The 20,506-nt window shown below is 30.6% G+C and overlaps 3 protein-coding genes and 1 non-coding gene across 4 annotated transcripts; 1 reads left to right on the plus strand and 3 right to left on the minus strand.

Moving 5' to 3' along the window:
* Nucleotides 286–1,871, plus strand: LOC109348361 (probable aquaporin TIP-type). Its single transcript, XM_019588760.1, has 2 exons — nucleotides 286–703; nucleotides 1,419–1,871. The coding sequence occupies exons 1-2, from the start codon at nucleotides 323–325 to the stop codon at nucleotides 1,788–1,790; spliced, it is 753 nt and encodes a 250-aa protein (XP_019444305.1). The 5' UTR covers nucleotides 286–322; the 3' UTR covers nucleotides 1,791–1,871.
* LOC109348362 lies at nucleotides 2,435–4,322 on the minus strand. The gene has a single exon (XM_019588761.1). The coding sequence runs from the start codon at nucleotides 4,284–4,286 to the stop codon at nucleotides 2,463–2,465; it is 1,824 nt and encodes a 607-aa protein (XP_019444306.1). The 5' UTR covers nucleotides 4,287–4,322; the 3' UTR covers nucleotides 2,435–2,462.
* LOC109348363 (ACT domain-containing protein ACR10-like) lies at nucleotides 9,631–13,080 on the minus strand. Its single transcript, XM_019588763.1, has 6 exons — nucleotides 12,565–13,080; nucleotides 12,103–12,321; nucleotides 11,291–11,396; nucleotides 10,465–10,801; nucleotides 10,027–10,311; nucleotides 9,631–9,915 (listed from the first exon to the last, which is right to left on the minus strand). The coding sequence occupies exons 1-6, from the start codon at nucleotides 12,716–12,718 to the stop codon at nucleotides 9,778–9,780; spliced, it is 1,239 nt and encodes a 412-aa protein (XP_019444308.1). The 5' UTR covers nucleotides 12,719–13,080; the 3' UTR covers nucleotides 9,631–9,777.
* Nucleotides 19,977–20,050, minus strand: TRNAI-AAU. The gene has a single exon. It is a non-coding gene; the product is annotated as a tRNA-Ile (tRNA).

Raw genomic sequence — 20,506 nt, forward strand, 5'->3', positions numbered from 1 at the left:
ATGAAAATAGAGGATCAATGATATTTTCACCAAAATGGTATCATTACTTGATACACATACAAACATGATGATTGAATGACCATGAAACGAGTCGCGACGGGTCATGTTTGGTCTCTACCTGCCTTAATTATATATTGACAATGTCTAATTTTTTAATTCAAACCTGACGTTAGACTCGACTATATTCGAACCGATCATGATCGGACCATACCGAGTGAACGGGTAATAGTTGAATGAAAAGAAAACCTAGATTTTCTCCATATAATTAACTATATATAACAGTGTAGAACAAGATAGAAAGAAAGCATAAAGATAATTGAAAATGGCGATAAGAAACATAGCACTAGGAAGACCCGAAGAAGCAACACACCCAGAAACATTGAAAGCTGGTTTAGCTGAGTTTATATCAACATTCATATTCGTATTTGCTGGTTCAGGTTCAAGTATTGCATACAATAAGCTTACAAATGATGGTCCTGCTACACCTTCTGGACTCATAGCTGCATCAATTGCTCATGCTTTTGCTCTCTTTGTTGCTGTATCCGTTGGTGCTAACATTTCTGGTGGCCATGTCAACCCTGCTGTTACTTTTGGTGCGTTTGTTGGTGGTAACATTACGTTCCTACGTGGTGTTGTGTATGTTATTGCTCAGCTTCTTGGATCCATTGTTGCATCTTTGCTCCTTACCTTTGTCACTGGACTCGTAAGACCCTTATTTAAATATCACTCTTTGATTATCTATAAAATTGTATCGGCTGGTTCGATCGGAAAATCGATGTGTTGGATCATATGCTTGTTTAACATAGAATGCATTTTTCGTAGGGCTCAAACTTTTCCTTTACAGTTACTTGTTTGATATATTACCTATATTAGTTACTTAGTTTATAGATTTTGTAGTTTCTGTGAGATACTGATTGACTAAATTGTTGAAAATATATAAACACTAATATTATTATGGTGAACTGTTATATATTAAGGGTCTCGCTTTTTCCTCACATTGAGCCTAGAAAATGTTTCAGTTTATGAGTTTAGACAATATTCCAACATTCAAAATAGAATAAATAGAAAATTTTAAGTATTCCTATTCTTAGTTTTGTTATGTAACACAAGGTAATATAAACTTTAAAGTCTAAGGTATTTTCTTTACAAAATTTGATTATCATTCTTGTTTATTTATGAGAAAAAATATATGTATTAATAATGAGAAAATGATATATACATCGACAGTGTAATGTTTTTTATACTATCACTACATCATTCATCATTGATTTTAATCATCATTGACTTTTAAATAAAAATAAAGCAAATAAATTGTAGATGATACATTGATTGTGTATAAATCTTTATAAATATTTCTCTCCTTATTTATTAGTGAAAACATTAAGGTTAAAGAGAGTTTTTGTTATGGTGCATCGCAGGGTGTTCCAGCATTCGGTCTTTCAGCAGGAGTTGGTGTAGGAAACGCTTTAGTCCTCGAAATAGTGATTACTTTTGGTTTGGTGTACACGGTTTACGCTACAGCCGTTGACCCAAAGAAGGGTAATTTAGGAATTATAGCTCCAATCGCTATTGGTTTCATAGTTGGTGCTAACATTTTAGTTGGTGGAGCTTTCACTGGAGCATCAATGAACCCAGCAGTGGCATTTGGGCCTGCTGTTGTGAGTTGGGCCTGGACCAACCATTGGATCTATTGGGTTGGGCCTCTTATTGGTGGTGGGCTTGCTGGGTTTTTATATGAGGTTCTTTTTATTAACCATAGTCATGAACAAATCCCAACTACTAATTACTAGAGGGAGGGAAAAAGTGAAATTTGGTTGTGTATTGAACAAATCATTTCTCTTTTTTATTTTGTGTATTGTGGAGTTTCAATTTCTTTGTGTTTTGTGTTGGAAAATTTTATTTGAATGGTTGATGATGATCATGGTGTTCTTCTTTTAATTATTTGTACATGGTTATGACCATGTTAGTTGTATCATTATACCATTTTTCTTTTAAATTGGAATGAAAATGTTCTCTTTCTTTTATAATAATATTTATTGCATTTGGTTATTACAATTTTGAATCATTTAATTTCTCTATTTGATATTTTATATACATGTTTTATTCATTATGAATTGTGCAATTTATTTTTTTCTTGAAGAAAACACATAACCCACCTTAAAAGACACTCCAATTAAGCTATTTGGTAGCTAAATTTTATTTATGAAATAAAAGAAAAAAATTATTTAAAAATTTAGATATAAGCACTTCAAAAAAAAGTTCTATCATACACACTAATCATATTTGACTCGGGTATCAATGTAAATAATACTTGTGATTCGAGATAAAAAGAAAAACATTTCCTATTACAATTACAATGCATATGATGATTCAAGTTTAACTAACTATATAAATTATTTTGAAGTAATTGTATATCAATAATCTTACAAGGCACTAATTCAGCAAAAGCTTAAAAATAAACTTCACTTTGTAGTGGTTTGTTGAATGAGCTCATTGCAGCTTAAGGTTGCATTTCCATCTATTTGAAATGGAATAACACCATTTTTGTTATGATTCTCTGCAGCCTCTAATTCCATTCTGAATTTCCTATACATATCCCCTTTATAAAATTTCCTAGTCCTTAGCACCAAAATGAATGAAACAAAACATCCAATTAAGGTTGACACAGTTATTATAATAAAAGACATCCTATAACATTGTACACCTAAACAACTTAGATCCTTTCCTTCATGTCTTGTAAGTCCTTTAGCCTCTAATTGTTTGAATGCTTCTTTATCATACAAATAACCTGTTACTCTAACATTCAATATGTAAGATCCAAAAGGGCTTGCAACTGCTCCAAAATTGTACAAAGTTGAGTAATATTTGAGGCCAAATATTTCAGATATGATTGCAAACATTAAGGGCCATTGTGCACCAAAACAAAAACCAATGATCACTGAAGCAAAGTAAAGAGAGTTTGAGATACCCATTGCTATAAGAATGTGACCTACACAAGATAGGAGCATGACTAGAGTGAGCATTAAAGGGCGTGGAAATTTGTATTTTGTTAAGAGAATTTCTGATGCAAATCCAGAAACTACTCTTCCTAGGTAGTTCCATATGCTCACTAAGGACACAAAGGTTGTTGTGCTTTTACTAGGGTACCCTAATGAGGTTCCTATTTGTCCTAAGTTGTCTATTGCAGTTAAGGTTCCACCAACACCAAATGTTGTTGCTGTGAACAGAATAAGCATGTCAATGCTGAAAAGTGCTTGCAAAATTGTATAGTCCTCACCCCTATTTGGTGGTTTGAACATGTTGCTAAAACAAGAAGTTTTGGTTGGTTTGGAACTTTCTGGCACTGTTTTTTGTTCTGGCTGTGGTAATGTTATATCATTAGTTGGAACTTCAGTGACCACTTTCAATGATTGATTAGAGTTAGACAAACCTTGAAATTTGGTCTTCCATATGATGAATTCTTCTCTAAATACAACACCAAGTGGTAGAAGAAGTAAGAAAATAACAACCATGCCATCAGCAATATACACTAACCTTGAAAAACTCAACTTGTTTTGTATAATGATCAATACCATTAGAAACCCTGCTAGGCCAAGTGAAATATAAAGAAGGTTATAGAAAACTTTAACCTCTTTTGTTTGTTGTGTTTTGTTGAGACTCAAAATTCTAATAGTTGGAAGAAAAACAAAGGAAATTGCAGCAGGAAGCCAAGCTATTAACAAAATAAGTGCTTTTGAGTCATGATCACCATAAAATGCATGGTAAAGTTGTGTAATTATAGCACCACTTAACCCAACATAACCCTTTAGAAGGCCTAAGATATTTCCACGGCTACTAGGGAAATTCTTAACACATGTAACCAAAGCACCAGTGTTAGCAAAAGATTGTGAATTTGCACCAATACAAATATAAACACACATTTGCCAAAGTTCTGGTTTTGGAATTTTGCTAGTAACTGAAAGATATATCATAAAGTACCCAAAGAAGTTCATGATTGCACCAATAATGAGCACAACCCAAGGTGGTGTAAATTCATTTATTAGCCCTGATAAGACACCAACATTGCCACCAAGATCCTTGAAGAAGCTTAGTAAGTTAAGGGTAGATTGGTCATAGCCTAAAGATGTTTTGACATCATTGGAGTATAGACCAAACATGTAAGTTGCTCCAGCAACAGACATGATTAGAAGAGAGGCAAATACCATGAAGTAACGACCTGTTAGAACTTGGTGACTGAACAACTTCATTCTTCTCCAACCACTACTTGTGAACTCTGCTACCACCATTTTTTTTGTGTGTTTTTGTGGTAAGGGGTGTAACACTTTTTGTTGTGGTTGAATGTGGTGATGAAGTTATGGATAACCAAGTATCTATATATAGGAATGGATATAAGGATGAATAACTATCCTCTCTATTAACGAAGAGTCAATGATACAAATGTGATTTTATGGTAAATAAAATGATGGTATCGTTACATTTATATTTTGTACGTTATTGTGTTGAACTTGTCTCTTCATTAATAGAGATAATCCTTACTCTATAATGACGGAGGCATATCTTATGTCCTAATACCATTCATCTACTCTTGTTTCTTATTGGTCACGAAAAATATACTGATTTTATAATTTTTACCAATAAAAATAAAAAATATATACATAATATATAAAGTTTGAAATCGAAGATATACTTGGAATGATATAGAGAAAGGGTGAGAATATTAGGAAGAAATGGAGACGGAATAAATTATGATAAGTTTGACTAGCGGAGACTTTGGTTGAATTAAGGCGGCGTGGTAAGAGGGGATGAATTTTCTCACATGTTAATTCGAGAAAGCATATTATATACTATTTGAGCTTATTAAAATTGAATATTGCTACATATATATGCTTAGGGTAGTGTATTCCTTATACTTCCATTCCAATTTCCATGATTCACGGAACACTTCATGTATTAGACATAACATATATTTTGTTATATCCTAAATTTTATTCCACACCAATAATAACATGTTACGTCAATTATAAAAATTAAACAATCATTATTTTTTTCTGTTTTTATTTTAACGTTATTGATACAAGACACAATTTGGATAAAACATGACATACTACTCATGTTTTCACTAATTTAAGTCAAACTACAAAAATTATTGGAAGACTAAAATTTATTGGTTGAGGATAACTCGATTGTTTGTTTTATGAGATGAAGGTTATGTAGTTAAATGATGGAATGAGTTTCTTCACTTAGGAGATTAATACATTACACATTTACCTTCCTTTATATCTTAAGTAAGTGAAAGTGTTGTGCATGTTTTTTCTCAATTTTATTAGTTGCTATTTTTATTCATAAAACTCAAATTTGAGGGTTTTTTACAACATTCACACTTCTTTTTATCCACAAACTCAAAATTTGAGAACTTGCTTAAAAAATAGAACACTTTGAAAGCATATCAAATATATCTTTTATAATATATGAAAAATTTATTTGCATGTAGATGTGATGTTCAATGAAACGTGTTAGTTAATAGTAGAATGATTGAAGTGAGAAAATGACATGCACTCTATGTGGTGCCCCTTAATAAATTATAAATCAGCCACACACATGGAGAAGAATTGGGACCAAAATATATTAGTGTAAAAGTGGGGATGACCAAAACTCATCATTAATATATCGATTCTGTAGTTCAGATTTTGCCACAGCTTAGAGCCTCAGAGATACATGCAACCAAAAATGTACTAACCAAAATGTCATTATCTTTGCCAGGTTCTCCACTAACATTTTTATTATTATCCTCTCGATTAATGGATATGTAAATATTTCAGAAAACAAATAAAAATAAAAATTTCAATGATTTATCTAGGATAAGGATCATCTGTCTCATAATATTTTTGTCATCATGCTCCGAACCAATCAAACTTCATAAAACAACATTAGAATATTAACTTCTCTTTTTTATAATTTTTCTTTTCAAATGAATATAGTTTTCTCATTGTCTTGATACACCAAATGAAACATAATGAAGACATATGATCTCATCTGACTTATCTACCCATTTGGTTACAATAAAATTATACTTTATCATTAAAAATAAAGAGAGAAACATATATTTATTTCTTTATTATGAAATTAGCTACCACTACTACACATATTACCTTTAGCTATAGCAACACGACACTTATTTAGTGACAAAAAGTTTTTTCCAAATGGAATGTCACACAGATTTTGATGTTTAGACATTATGGTGAAGTTTGAGTTTTTTAATTGACAAGATAGCTTTTGGGGAGAAAAGTGTTAGGCTTTTTGAAGTAATTTCCTTAACTTTTTTTTTTCTCTTTTCAATTATGAACTGCAATGTTAAGATTTTGGCCCATTTAGATCGGGTCAGAGGCTTGAATTAAATCAATGTTTTGCCATAAATAGTCATTTAGCTTACTGGCTAGACTTTGAGTAGAGCCCAAATACCAACTTCAAGGATGGTGGTAGGGTTAGGGTTAAAGATATGATGTCCCAAAATATTTCTGTTGGACCAGACTGCTACTGGGAGTCTCCAACTACCGGGGAGTTCCACAAGTGAGACACCACGTCTTGAACAAAACCTTAAGGCATATTCAATCCCCTTGAGTCCACCATGTCACAGCCGAACCACCGGCTCTGATACCACTTATTGGACTAAGTGAGACACCGCGTCTTGAACCAAAACCTTAAGGCATTTGTTATATGGGCCTTTCTTTCTTATAAACTCTTTCACTTCTCTCGCATATCCAATGTGGAACTTCACACTTGAATAAACCCAACATTTTCTTTCATTGTCATTGGTTTGAGATATAGTTTATGACATAGACTTCAGATTATTCTGGTTCATAAGGTTAGACCTAAAAGTGGTGGTGGTAGATGGTGGCTGATTATGTTATCTGTATCATATCTTAGCCCCTTCTCTTTTTTCTCCTATATTTGGTTAACTATTAATAATAACTTAGTTACAAAGAACGAAAGTTAAGGGAAAAGTGTAGGATCTAAGAATTTTATTTGAAGTCTGAATTGGTGCCTTATGAAACATCATTCTCAGCATAAAATGAAATAATTTTTTGGTCAAAATCAAATTATGCCTTTGTTACTTGGTTCCCACACTATAGGGACCTATCTAGTTACAACTAAAGTTTATTCATTCCATTGCTACACCATGAAGCCCACATCATATGCATTGTGGTCTTTTAATCATGTAGGCCCACATATGTTTAATATATTGTTAAAATATTATTTTCATCATTTATCTTATTTTTAATTGTTAATCCCGTCCTCTAATAAATAATTATCAATTTAATCCTATATTTTTTCAATATTTAGAATGTCGAGTACATATTCAACCCTCTTCTAGGGAAGGAAGCCTTCAATCTAACTAAACTAAAGGGGCAAGCCCGGAAGCTTTGAAGTTGAAGCTAAGCTTTTATACCGAATCGTCTTCGTCTTATCGTCTTCTTTGTAAGCGAAAAGTTAAGTCTCAAGGAAGTATGAGAATGTAGTAACTAAGATAGTGAAGTTAGCTCAATCAGTGTCAGTCAAGTCTGAGCAAGAAGCACTTAGAGCAAGCGATGGATCCGCTGTCGTTGTTGCAATAGAAGTCTTTGTAGCAGTGGAAGAAATAGGAGTCCGGGATCGGTAATCTTTCATGTTGATGCCGTAAAGGATCTTAGACTTTACTTAGTAGGCGGACCACATTCAATGATGAAATTGATTGATTCAAAGCCAAGCTCGAAGGAAGAACGGGATTATCCCGAAAGAATAAAACCTGACAGGGCAGGATCGGACGATGCGCGGTACCCGTTTAGAAAGGAATTTGATTCAACGTCAAAAGAATATCATTTATATAGACATTTATATAGAATAGAATATGTTTAGGTCATTTAAATAGGAGTTTGGGAGCGACATTTGTTAGCAACAATTACAAACTTATTAGTTATTCAATGTTTGATATGTGTTTATCAATGTTTGGCACTCAGAAAGGAATGAAACTCTCTTATATCATTTTTGCAGAAATCATTTTCTCTTGGGTGTGGTTTCTGGCATATTGCATAAACTAGGAATATACTAGTTTAAGCTATATATATAACAATGCAATGTACCTCAACCAGACATACTAATAGAAATTCTATAGTTATTATTCTTCAATATTCTTCTTTTCCCATTTGGTTCATTGTACTCAATACCCAAATTATCCTAGTGACTTTTCTATAGCTTGCCAAAGAGAATATAGTATTCTACAATTTCTGCAAATGCCAATGTTTGCTTTTCTTTAATTTAACTGAGAGAAAGATTTATGTGAAGACAAAACCATATAGAAATAATTAATAAGATATTGACAATATATTAATATTTTATTTCTAATTAAATTTAATCTTAAATAATATTATCAAAAACCATAAAAATATATTTGTCTAATCAAAGTTCAAATATTTTCACAACAAATTTTAAATAAAGTCGTATATTGCTTGTTACAATATAAACAAACGACATCACTATGTTTTAGAATATAAATAAATGTGTCCACAAAGATATACGAGGGACGTGTCATGTGTACAAGTCTATATCTATTCATAAATTTAACATTATTCTAGTGAGAAAAGACAAAATCTATGATGAAAGATCAAATTTTTTAATGGCCCAATTATAATTTCAATCGTCATAGATGAACTGGTTCACTAAAATAAAAAATGAACAGTGACACCCTATAAGAAAATGTGAACCCAAAACCTAAGAATATCCAAATCCTAAACCCTGATGTAAAAGTTTTTATTAATTTTTTTCTCCTCACAATTTGTGAACAACAATGAGAAGGAGACGTGAAAAACACCCAGATTTTTATTTAATTGGGAACGAGATAAAATACATATGTTAGTGTATGTGTCACTAACATATAAAATACAAGTTAATATCGGTATTCGAGAGGAACCCAACCCATAAAGTATATATGTTAATGTATGTTATCATATATTTGAAGTTCGAATCAATTAAGATGAAATTACATTAAATATCTAGTAAAAGAGGTCTTTGTATCTCCTTATTATGCTCTAGTACAGGGAAACTCCATAGTTCACAATATCTTCAATACATATCAATGATCAAACTATGCTATATTACTATTATTATTAAAAAAAATACAAAAACAACACTATATACTAATGACTCTGAAAAACAATATTACCGACTGTTGAACATGTTACTAAAAATTAATGAATCATAGACATAAATTAAGTTGATTGAATGTGACATGGTACCATTGTTTTGTTTGAAATCCAAGTAGGTAGCAACTGGTGAAATCCAATATTCAGTGTAGGGTACAACAAGGGGAATTTGATCGCAGATAGTGTAAATGTTTTTTATACTGTCGGCAAATTATCTACCATTGATTAATTAATCGACTCTCAAACAAAAATAATACAAATCAATGGTGGATGATGTACTAAATTATTATAATAAAGGTAACTTGGTAGTCAAAGTCATAATCTTAATAAAATGACATCACACTTTTTAATATATATATATATACATACTATATATTGAGAAAAACACTTTACAAAAATTCATTTTAATTAACATAATGCTATGATCAACGTGCCTACCCTATATTTTACTAAGTAGGAATTAAAAAGGCTCTAGTAAAATATAATGTGGCAAATATTACAATTATAACTTGCACAACATATATATTTCACACTTACATCTAGTAACTATATGATAAATATGTTAATATGTACAAAAAGGAACAATGCCACAGTTCATGAATCATTCCCAACCCATCAACATTTTCCAAACACCTTTCTCAATCTTGTTCCTTGGAACAGATAATCCTTCCCCTTCATCAAGCAAGATTCTGTAAACTTCCCATTCTCTGTCTCCAATTACATGTCTTCCAATTTCGGCCTGTCGAAACAATTAGTTAAAGTAATGACATGCTAGAAAGAACAATGTTATATGTACAACAAATCCGGATAACGCCAAGCTACAAAGTGATATATTGTGTTAGATAAATACCGAAAAGATGCCGGTGTCAAGCATTTTGAGAGCAAGAGTGATGTCATAAAAAACAAGAGGCCGCCCTTTTCCGGACAACTCCACAGGGTTTGCAACTAGCAGCTCTGAATCAGGGCCCCTGCTCACGACAGCTACTCTGAGCGGACGAATTAGTTCCGTCCTGAGGCGTGCTGATAAAGACTTCTGCTTGCTGGAGTCGACAATCTTTTTCCCATCTGTTTGCACGATGAACAAGTCAATCTCGCATTTTCGTCTAGGTTTTGAAGTGAAGCGTCCATAAGAAATCTGTTTAAATGACAAAGTAAACATCACAATGTCGTTTTCACATACAAAAGTTGCATATGATAGTATCCACTTTACGCTGATGACATTATCCAATTGATCAGCGTAGATGCATGTTTCGGAAAGTTTTATTTGTCATTTGCGAAATTACTATACCTGAATATTGTAGTCCTTCAGAGTTCTCATGATGTCATAAAGAAGACCTTTGTGATCGTGGCACATAATTTGGATGAGTGTGTGAGCAGGACTCAGTGAATTGTCCATCACAACAGAAACAGAATCTGATGTGAAAGTCCCACTTCGAGCCGAATCAGGCAAATCCAAATCAAAGATATCTTCTGTGATTGAAGGTGGAAGGAAGGAAGATGCTTGAGAACAAGCAGGAATTTCCGGGCCAACCAATTCGATATCAATGGTGAGTAAGGCATCCTTCAAAATAGTTGTTAACTGTTCAATCGTGTCATCCTTTCTCTTCTTCGTATGTAGGAGTTCCCTGATATATATGCAAAATTAAGGGGTAGGTTAGTTAGTAAGCTAAAAAGAGATGAAATTATCACCAACTGTGCATTCTTTACATCCTCAAATTCGTCCTCATTCTCATATAACACATTTCAACATCCACTAATGAACTATGTCTGCTATTAAAAAAATCGTAGCGTCAGTAGCGCATTTCCTTGAACAAACCAAAATAGAATTCACTAGAAATCTGGATCGCAGTAGTCCGGGAAAAAAATTCACTTTATTGATTACATCGACTTTTTCAACTTAGCAACTCCATTAGTTGTTCAAGTTTCATTTTTTCATTGGAAGAATACTTTTCATTCTAACACGCCAGATCGATATTCGAAATACAAATATAAACTTCAGTTGACATGAACCTGCAATTAGAGGGTACCAAATCACAACAAAAGCTTGTTCCGAATATATACATACACACATATATATCTAGATAGATAGGTAGAGAGGGAGAGAGATGTACAACCTGGTATCTGTGATGAAAAACAGATCCACCACTTTTCCATCAGGTGTAGTAGATACCTTCACTTTCTTAATGGTGAGCTCTAGCTCACAAAGAACCTCGGTAACATCTGTCTCAATAATAAAGACATCCAGTTACGTGTCCTCGCAGAGTAATGAAGGTATGATTAAAACCAGAAGACTTATAATCAATATATCTGGGAAGGATCTGTGAATTCACGCAACGAAAATTCAAATTGTAACGTGTTTTAGACTATGACATCAATTATCATTGTTAAGACTGCCAGTTCATTTTCGCTTTAGCATGATTTTCACAACTTCGGACAAAAACATTAGTTAAGACCCTTTTACTAATCCTCCCAACAAATTGCTATATAAGAGTGTGAAGGAATAACACCTAGATACAAAAATAGAAAACAAAAGAATTTCAGCATGTCATAAAACCCCTAAAATCAAAAGGAAATGTTTCTCCTACACCCGAAACCCCTTGTATAATTAACTCATTGATAACCATGTATATGGTCCTACTTGTTTAGGCTTAAATTCTTCAAACTTTTCGGTAGAAACATTCTCCTGAGAAGCTAAAAATTCAGCTTTTGGAAGAACCCGAATAAAAACTTTTTTCTTCATATAATTGTTTTTAGTAAAAGTCCAATGGAACAAGCATATAAATGTAAAAAGTGAAGTCAAGGTTAGAATCCCAGGTGTAGGAATATCTCAATTGAATCTCTTACTTGAAGAGCAAAATAACAAACATGTGTAGTTCTAATTTAAGACTTATACTTATTACCAAAAAGGGACAGTTTCCAAAATTACCATGTAAAAGTCCTCTCCGATCATGGCAAGAAAACTTCAAAAGGAAAACATTGGGAGGCTTTGGAGGATTCAAATCAGTGCAGTAATATGAAATTCCAGAAGCTGAAGAACAAGTAGGGCATGCCCCAATTAACCTCTTCTTCAACAAACTCCACCTTGTTTTAGGTTTCCCCACCACCCAGAAAACCAAGTAGCACCATTTCCCATCAGTTGAAACATCTTCATTCCATGAAGAAAAAAATAAACAAATCAAACCAAAAAGTAAAACATACCCATGTCTCAAATTCACATAAAGATTAGATTTTGATTGAAACCAAACATTGCATGAAGATAAAAAACCAAAAACAAACGAATGAATCAAACTCAAAATCTGTAAGAGTGAAAAGCAAAATTAAAAACTACCCATCATTGAAAATCACAGAAAAATAACATTTTGAATGAAACCCAACATCAAAAGCTTACCTCCACGGAGAATGGTGACACCAAAGAAGAGTATGATGCGACACAAATCACAACCAAGACCAGTTTTGTCAGGGCAATTAACTGTTAACACGGTGGTGTCACCTTCTTTCTCTGGTGGCCTTATAATCACTACATCATCATGCAATATCCCCATAATTTTTCTTCTTATGATTCTTAATCCACACTAAATATGATATTTAAGATAGATTAAGAACACTTTTTTACACTTTACAGTGTATAACGTTTATTTAGCATGGTACTTGGAGTGGAGAGAGAAAGTGAAAAACAAAAGGGAAAGGAAAATGAAAAGAAAGTGAGAAGACTTCTTAGTTTGGTCTTTTCAGAAATAGTATTTGGTGGCGCTGTTGTTGTTGTTATTGTTGATGAATCATGTCCTTATTTTTTCACTATTGGTTTTTTCGAACATGAACAACCTTGATAAAATCGAGCTAACGATATATTGTGAATGAGAGAGGATCATGGCTCACGAGTTTTGATGGATTAAGGAGAAACCAAAATTTCTCAATTTCCAATATATTTTTGTTTGTTAAGATTCTAATTTTCTTATATGCATGGAATATAATAACATTTAAATATCGCGTTGAGGGTCATCTTTATTAAATAATAATAAACTATATTGAAAGCAAAACAAATAAAAAAATTAATATGATGTAATATTTTTATCCTTTAAAAATTAAAGATGTTATATTTCTCTCCTTAAAACTAAGTATAAATTAACAACTTTATGTTATATATTTTCTGATGATTGGTGAAACATCAATATTAAGAATCTTGAATATCACGATTCTCACAAATAATATAAAATAATGATACAAAATTATATTTGAATCTATGTTATATGATCTATTTACTTGATATACCTTTTAAGAGAATTGTCTTCCTCAATCAGATTCTTAATTTCTCTTAGTACATTCATTTTCTCTCTGATGGGTAGAGGTAAAAACTATTTATGATTTTGTGTTTTGGAATCATAACTTCCTTATGTGTTAACTTATAGGGTTATCATTATCGTTTATAGGTCAATCGTTTTGATATTCACTCATTAAAATATATCCATTATCAATTTCAGAAATCTTCTAAGTAATTAATAATTATATCACTTATTTTGTAACCACTAAACTTATGAATTTATAACACTTTACTCTGATTCTTAAATATCATCTACGGTAATTATTATGGACCAGCAAGGTAAAATCAAAATCTCTTAATTTCCAATATTCTTTTTGCCAAGACTAAGTTGCTAATTTTCTTATATGCATAGAATATAGTGCATTACTGCATTTAGATATCATCAACTGTAACAACAAGGTAACATGTGATGTTGGAACATATATTCATTCTGTTTTTTGAAGTTTAATTATATATTTTAAATTTTAACTATATATGATTTATCTAAATGAGTATTTCTCCAAAATAATATTGATTTTATATCTGTAACAATATAGTCAAATAAAACCTCACACAAACTACAAATTCTATAAGTTAATCACTAAAGTAATAATACAAAATATAATAAAGATAGTGATCAAACAAGTAACTTAATAAGTACAAAAAATAAATTAGACTCAAATATAAATGAGACTTGTGCTATGACTGGTAGCTGAGTCAGGCCTAATCTTATCATGTATTATTATATGGCACACAATAAAAATAAAAAAACTTTCTAATTTTGTTACTAAAGAATGTGACATTGAAAATTAGGAAAATAATTATAAATGAATTAATTACTAATATCAATTTATACATCTTAGTAATTAAAACGTGTGATTAAGACTATAAAAAATAAAAATCTAGAGTAATATGCATGGTGGCATGGTCCAGAAGTTTCTAAAGTCGTATGCCAAGTAGAAGAGAACCATCTCGCATAGTCTTAACAAAAATTATAAAATAGAAAAGGAAAATAATGCTTCCACATCATGTGTCTTTTTCTAGAAAGCTTTTATACTAACTAATAAAAAACAAGCAATAATGAAAATAATGCAAATGGTGAAATAAAAGTAAAAAAAGAATGTCCTGGTTCATCTTAGATTCAATGTCAATTTCTTAAACGGTTCCCCCACGTACCACGTTTTTTCTGTAATGATGTTTTGTTTATTCTCTCATCGGACTTATTAAATCTCAAATATCGATAGTTTAATTTATGTGAACGATAGTTATTAGGAAATGTAATTACGAACTTTGAAAATGTTAGTTCTTTACTAAAGTGAAAAAAATATATTTGGTAGTACAAATATATTTTATATAATCTATTTATCTATCCCAAGTTTAGTCTAATTGTTATAAAATATTCAATTTACTAAATAATCGCTTTTTAATTTTTTTTATTGGGGTTGTCTATAAAGTGAATAAAAATATTTAATTATTAATCAGATAAGTTGCATATTGGTGTTCAATTTATTAAGTAATCTAAATAATATTCAATTATTTTCATTGATTAAATTATAAGATGTGAAGAATTAAATGGGCTAATCCCTAAAATGCAATTCCACTCCTTTTCATTCACCTCTTCCCTTTTCTTCCCATCCTCCCATTGTAGGACCTTCTATGAGCTTGCCATTTAATGAAAATATATATCTTAATTTGAAGATAACATGAAATTATTAACATTAGTAAATGTTAATTCATGTTCTTTATAAATCATTCATGAATATATAAACATAAATTATTCACTGATCAATTAATATGTTTGTTTTATTAGATATATCATTATTTGGATGTATTTTTTTATAAAACTACTTTTTTTATTATGACTCTCATTTTTTATTTTCACTATATGCTAACTAATGAATTTTTTATAACAATATCAATTAATATACTTGTCAACTTATTAAGTAATGGGTACACATCTGCTGTCCCATACTTTGTGCCACTCCATGTACCATGAGTTTATGATTGGTCAGAAAAATATTTAATAATTAAATTTTATCTTAAATATATATTTTCTAACCAATCATAAACCCATGGTACATGGAGTGACACAAAGTATGGGACAACAGATGTGCTCCTTTAACTAATCTATAAAAAAGAAGAAAAAAACTAATAATTCTGCATTTGAGAAGAGTGAAGATGTAAAATCAATCATATCATGTATGTTTTAAGGGAATGGAGTATGTGCTGGTATAAGAAGATAAGTTATCTCCCTCTATCAATGAAATCATGACATGTGTCATGTTTCATCATTTTCTATAAAAATATTTTTAAAAATAAACAAATAGTACACATGTCATATCTTTACTGACTACAAGAGATAAGTTATCTCCTGAGGAAATACATTATTCTATTGTTTTAAATATGTTGGAAATGTGAGTGTTGAAGTACCTAACCACGACCAAGGTTCCCTATGTCTCACATAATATAAACCAAAACTGTAAACCAATTAAAAGTATCCATGTTTGTACCAAGTAAGTGGTAACAAACACTAATGTGGGATCCAGTATAGGTGACACATTAAGAAATGAATAAAGAGAAAACTTGCATGAGACACATGTAACACGTCATATTTGAAGACAAATATATTTTACGATTTTTAACGTTATTATTTAAGATTAAATTTAATTAGAATTAAAATATTAACGTGTTGTCAAGATTTATTGGTTGTCTCCATATGGTTTCGTCTTCACACAAGTTTTTTCTCAATGAATAAATAAACATAATTTGTCTTAATCAATTGCAACTGTCGGTTATGGGCTATGGGCTTCGTTGTGAAAAGCCCAACACCAATTCATCCTATAACGCTGACACAATCTAACGTCATGCCATAGCGACGTCATCATAGATATTTATCTTGGTCACTTTTTAAGGAAATACTGTTCTTTTTCTGTGTAAACAATGATCATATCAATCTGGAGAATACAAGTGATTATTTTTACTTATATTTTTAATAATAAAATGTGATTTCACGATAACAAAAGCTTAAAAGTCTCATTAATATTACTTTTTTATGTTGTTGTGTAACATTTGTTTCTCGATTAATGGAGAGAATCTTTATTCAATAAACCATGGTTAAATTCACGTGCATGCTCTACATTGTACATTTTTCTATTAAAGTTTCTACATTGTACGTTTTTCTATTAAAGCTATCAATGTTTTATGATTTTTCAATGAAAGGGCACTTTAAATGATATGAATAAAATTATAAAATCCAATGTTTGGAATCTTGAAGGCTTATTTCCACATGCATGGAAGCAACCAATGTCTTAATAGGAAAAATAAAATATGACCTATTAAAATGGAAAAAGAATGCATCTAGTAGATATGATTGTGTAATTAGAGTTATATCTATACTAGTAATAAAACCAAAACAAGTGGTAACCACCATGCATGACATAATTTTAATATTCCATTTTTATTCTTTTTAACCTCTCTTCTTCATAACTAATAAAAACTTTCACACAATATTAATATCTAACAATCATATAGTAATTTTTTTCTTCTTAAATCAACATTTTTCTTGAAGTTTATATATTGCAATAGGAATGTGGGTCGACAGACACAAAGTGCCGGTCGACACGCCAGTATCTAATAATGTGGATAAGGTTACTAGCAGCTTGTACTTCTCCAACTGAGGAGAAAAGTTATAACAAATGCCTTAGGCTTTTTCATTTGTCTTGTTCATACCCACCCACCAAAAACAAATAAGAACGAATATTCAAAGTTAATCCCAATGGATTCTCTATCTATTGAGAGTATTATATTATTATGGCATTAATTTTTTTGATAGAATCTTATGAATATCTTTTGGAAAATGCTTGCTATGTTCATCACTGTGACACAAGTACTATGTGCTCAATCATACCAAACTTCTTTGGCTAATGGGATTTGGATAATATTCTTTCCTCATTGAAGATTCTATTCATACATACATTATAACACACACTAACAAATCCTCCATTTGTTTTTTGTTTTTTTACTTTTAAGGTTTTACATATAATTTAATAAATTATTAGATGATATAAAAGAATTGATACAATTGATTAATATTACATCATTTAAAGACATTAGAAACAAAATTAAAAGGAAATAGAGAAATGATGAGTAATAAATAATGATATAGTTTGAAAATAAAATATAAATATGTATCGAATTTCTAACACTTAAATGATTTAACATGAAAATTTTAAAACATCAAAAAATGTGGAATATAAAGAAAGGAAAAAATAAATGTTGTTGCTAGCTAATGGTTTAAGGGTATTCATCATCTTTTTTTTGGTGGATGGAGAAAATTTAAACTAGACTTCATGAGGTGCTAATGGAGTTAATTAAGTTTATTTTTGAACTATCTTATTTTATATAAAAATATTTTATAATAGAAAAACATTTTATAGTTTGCTTTGTACATTATGTTGGAAACATGATCGTTAATAAAATTCTTATGTAATTTGCACAAATGCACATAAAATCACAAACACTGTATCAAAATAAAATTGACTGATAATATTAACTTGCATGCATATTTTTTATGCATTAAAAGAAATACATGATAAGTAACATGTGTTATTTAAGTGAAAATAATTTGAATTATATTTAATCATAAGGTTCTATATATGTTTGATTCCTTTATGTATATGTCAAAATATTATTAAATAAAACAGATCCTTGTTTAGGTGGTTAACAATATTCTGGAGATTAATTTCTCACCCTATCAAGTAAGAAGACACTCTTGGAAAAAACACATGATGCAAAACATGCACTATACTAGTTATAATATAGTCTTATCTTCTTGAATTGTATGTATTTTCTCTTTTCATGAATTATTAGGAATTTAAGAAACAATTCACATTTTAAGATTCTTAAGAATATTATGTTCTATCCATATTACTAGCAGATAGATCCAAATAGAACAAAATAAAGCAAATGGTCTATTAATTAAGATTTAAGATTCAACTTTCAACTATGTGAATCAATTTTCTAGCATGAAATAGCTACGTGGTGAGTTTCCTACTCCTACTCCACTACAACTTATATATGTTGGTCACTTTTTTTAGTGGTTCCTATCCTCCAATTACCCTCTTTCCTTTTGTCTCCAATTCAAAGTAACAATTGTTTTTTGTTTTCCACGACTATCCTTCTACTGGAACCCGAGACTCAAATCCAATAGTCTGCTTAATGGAAATTAAGCATGTATCACTTTAACCAATATTTATTGGTAAAATAACTAATTATTTAGTATAGATTTTGTATCGAATACTAAATATTAATGTAATCTTTTCACCTTGATTCATATTAATCTTGTATCTAATATAATTTATGAATATGGAGGATCATCTTAGTTAATATAGTTTTTCTATGACCATTGATAGAATTTATGAAAATATATTATGTATGCATGTGTTACTACAATTATCTATGTATTGTTTATTTTTCTTATGATGTTATGTTTCAGTCACCTTATTGTAGCATTGAGTCATCTTTAGGTACTAGGTAGTTTCAACACATATTTCTTTATGTAAAAAAAAAAACAATTTTCTTTTACAATTGTTACAATGGAGATTTTCTTTGGTACACAAATGATATTTTTCACCTTTTTGAGTAAATAATTAATCTATTTAAGGGTTCGTAACTGTCTCTTTTAATAAATGTCGCTCCCAGAAATTAAATCATCAACCATGGGATCTAGTGGGGCCTTACAATGGAGATTGAACTTGTGATATTATGTCAATTACCCAAATACTCATAAGGAATGGAAAATGAAAGCTTTAGAATTATCTCAGAAGTGTGCTTCATGACTCTCAAACTTTGTATTTCTCTTTATTGTCCTTCAAAATCCAACTCGCAAAAATGCTTAATTTGCAACCAACTGCTTGTGGTCTTATAAGAAACAAAAATATATATTTTTAACATTGTACTTCAAATAGCATTGTTGTTGTACAAATAAATAATCAGATAAAAAGTTTTTGTATACATAATATTGCTTTTATAAATGATATTATTTTTTTATGTTATAAATGATGAGTTATTAATTATATAGGCTTGATGTACTTCACTTTGGTGTTTCATATAAATGTTCAGAAAATGTCAATTTATGCTTCAGCTATGTATGCGTGTCCGGTTATAAGATAATGATAATGACACAAAATCACTTAAAGGACCCCATCAAATCATTTCAATGGATCTTTCATCTCATCAACACACCACATTTTGCCAACATATACCAAAGACAAAAAGACACTGTTCATGTTGCCAGATTTATATGCAAACAATTTTGTGTGGAAAAGGCCAAAATATAGTTACTTCTTAAGGTGGGGTTTCAAATGGAATTATGAAAACTTTCTTTCCTTATGCAAACTTATTTAGAAGATTGAATGAGTTACATGGTAATTTGTTTCATAAGAACAAGTAGCACCTTTTCACCAGAATTGCTGAAAATTTATGGAAAAACTTTTAACAAAAAATGGCCCATGCAGGTCTCGAACCTGCGACCTTCGCGTTATTAGCACGACGCTCTAACCAACTGAGCTAATGGGCCATGATATTATGTTTGGTTAAAGATTCTAATTATTACAAAACAAGTATAATTATAGCTAGGAATGAACTCTTTGATTTAGTACCTAATGAATAACAAGTTTCAACTTATCAAATAATCTCAAGTTTGATTAAAGATTATTCCTTTAAAAAACCAAGTTCTAAAGATATAATTTCTCCCAGTTACTCTTCCCTCGTTTTTATAGGATCATTTGAGTTGTTTTTATTGAAAGAGTTTAAAATCTGTGCAGAGTAAAGTTTTTTACACTGACAGTATAAAAAACACTTACACTATCAGTGTATACATATTAAATCCTTATTGGAATTAGGGAATAATCAGTATGATTATTTTAATTTAGATGAAACTTTACCATATTTTCCTTCATCATTATGCATCACTCAATCTCTTTATAGATAATAGTTTCCTTCATCATTACATAAAAATATTTTAGTAACAAAT

This window comes from Lupinus angustifolius, chromosome LG05 (genome assembly GCF_001865875.1).
Source record: "Lupinus angustifolius cultivar Tanjil chromosome LG05, LupAngTanjil_v1.0, whole genome shotgun sequence".
Lineage (NCBI taxonomy): Eukaryota > Viridiplantae > Streptophyta > Magnoliopsida > Fabales > Fabaceae > Lupinus > Lupinus angustifolius.

Coding starts and splice junctions, on each gene's coding strand:
- LOC109348363 (XM_019588763.1), bottom strand. CDS start 12,718: ATGGGGATATTGCATGATGATGTAGTGATTATAAGGCCACCAGAGAAA. Junction 12,322..12,564: donor TGTCACCATTCTCCGTGGAG/GTAAGCTTTTGA, acceptor CATGGAATGAAG/ATGTTTCAACTGATGGGAAA. Junction 10,802..11,290: donor TTTTTCATCACAGATACCAG/GTTGTACATCTC, acceptor CATATATATCAG/GGAACTCCTACATACGAAGA.
- LOC109348361 (XM_019588760.1), top strand. CDS start 323: ATGGCGATAAGAAACATAGCACTAGGAAGACCCGAAGAAGCAACACAC. Junction 704..1,418: donor TTACCTTTGTCACTGGACTC/GTAAGACCCTTA, acceptor GGTGCATCGCAG/GGTGTTCCAGCATTCGGTCT.
- LOC109348362 (XM_019588761.1), bottom strand. CDS start 4,286: ATGGTGGTAGCAGAGTTCACAAGTAGTGGTTGGAGAAGAATGAAGTTG.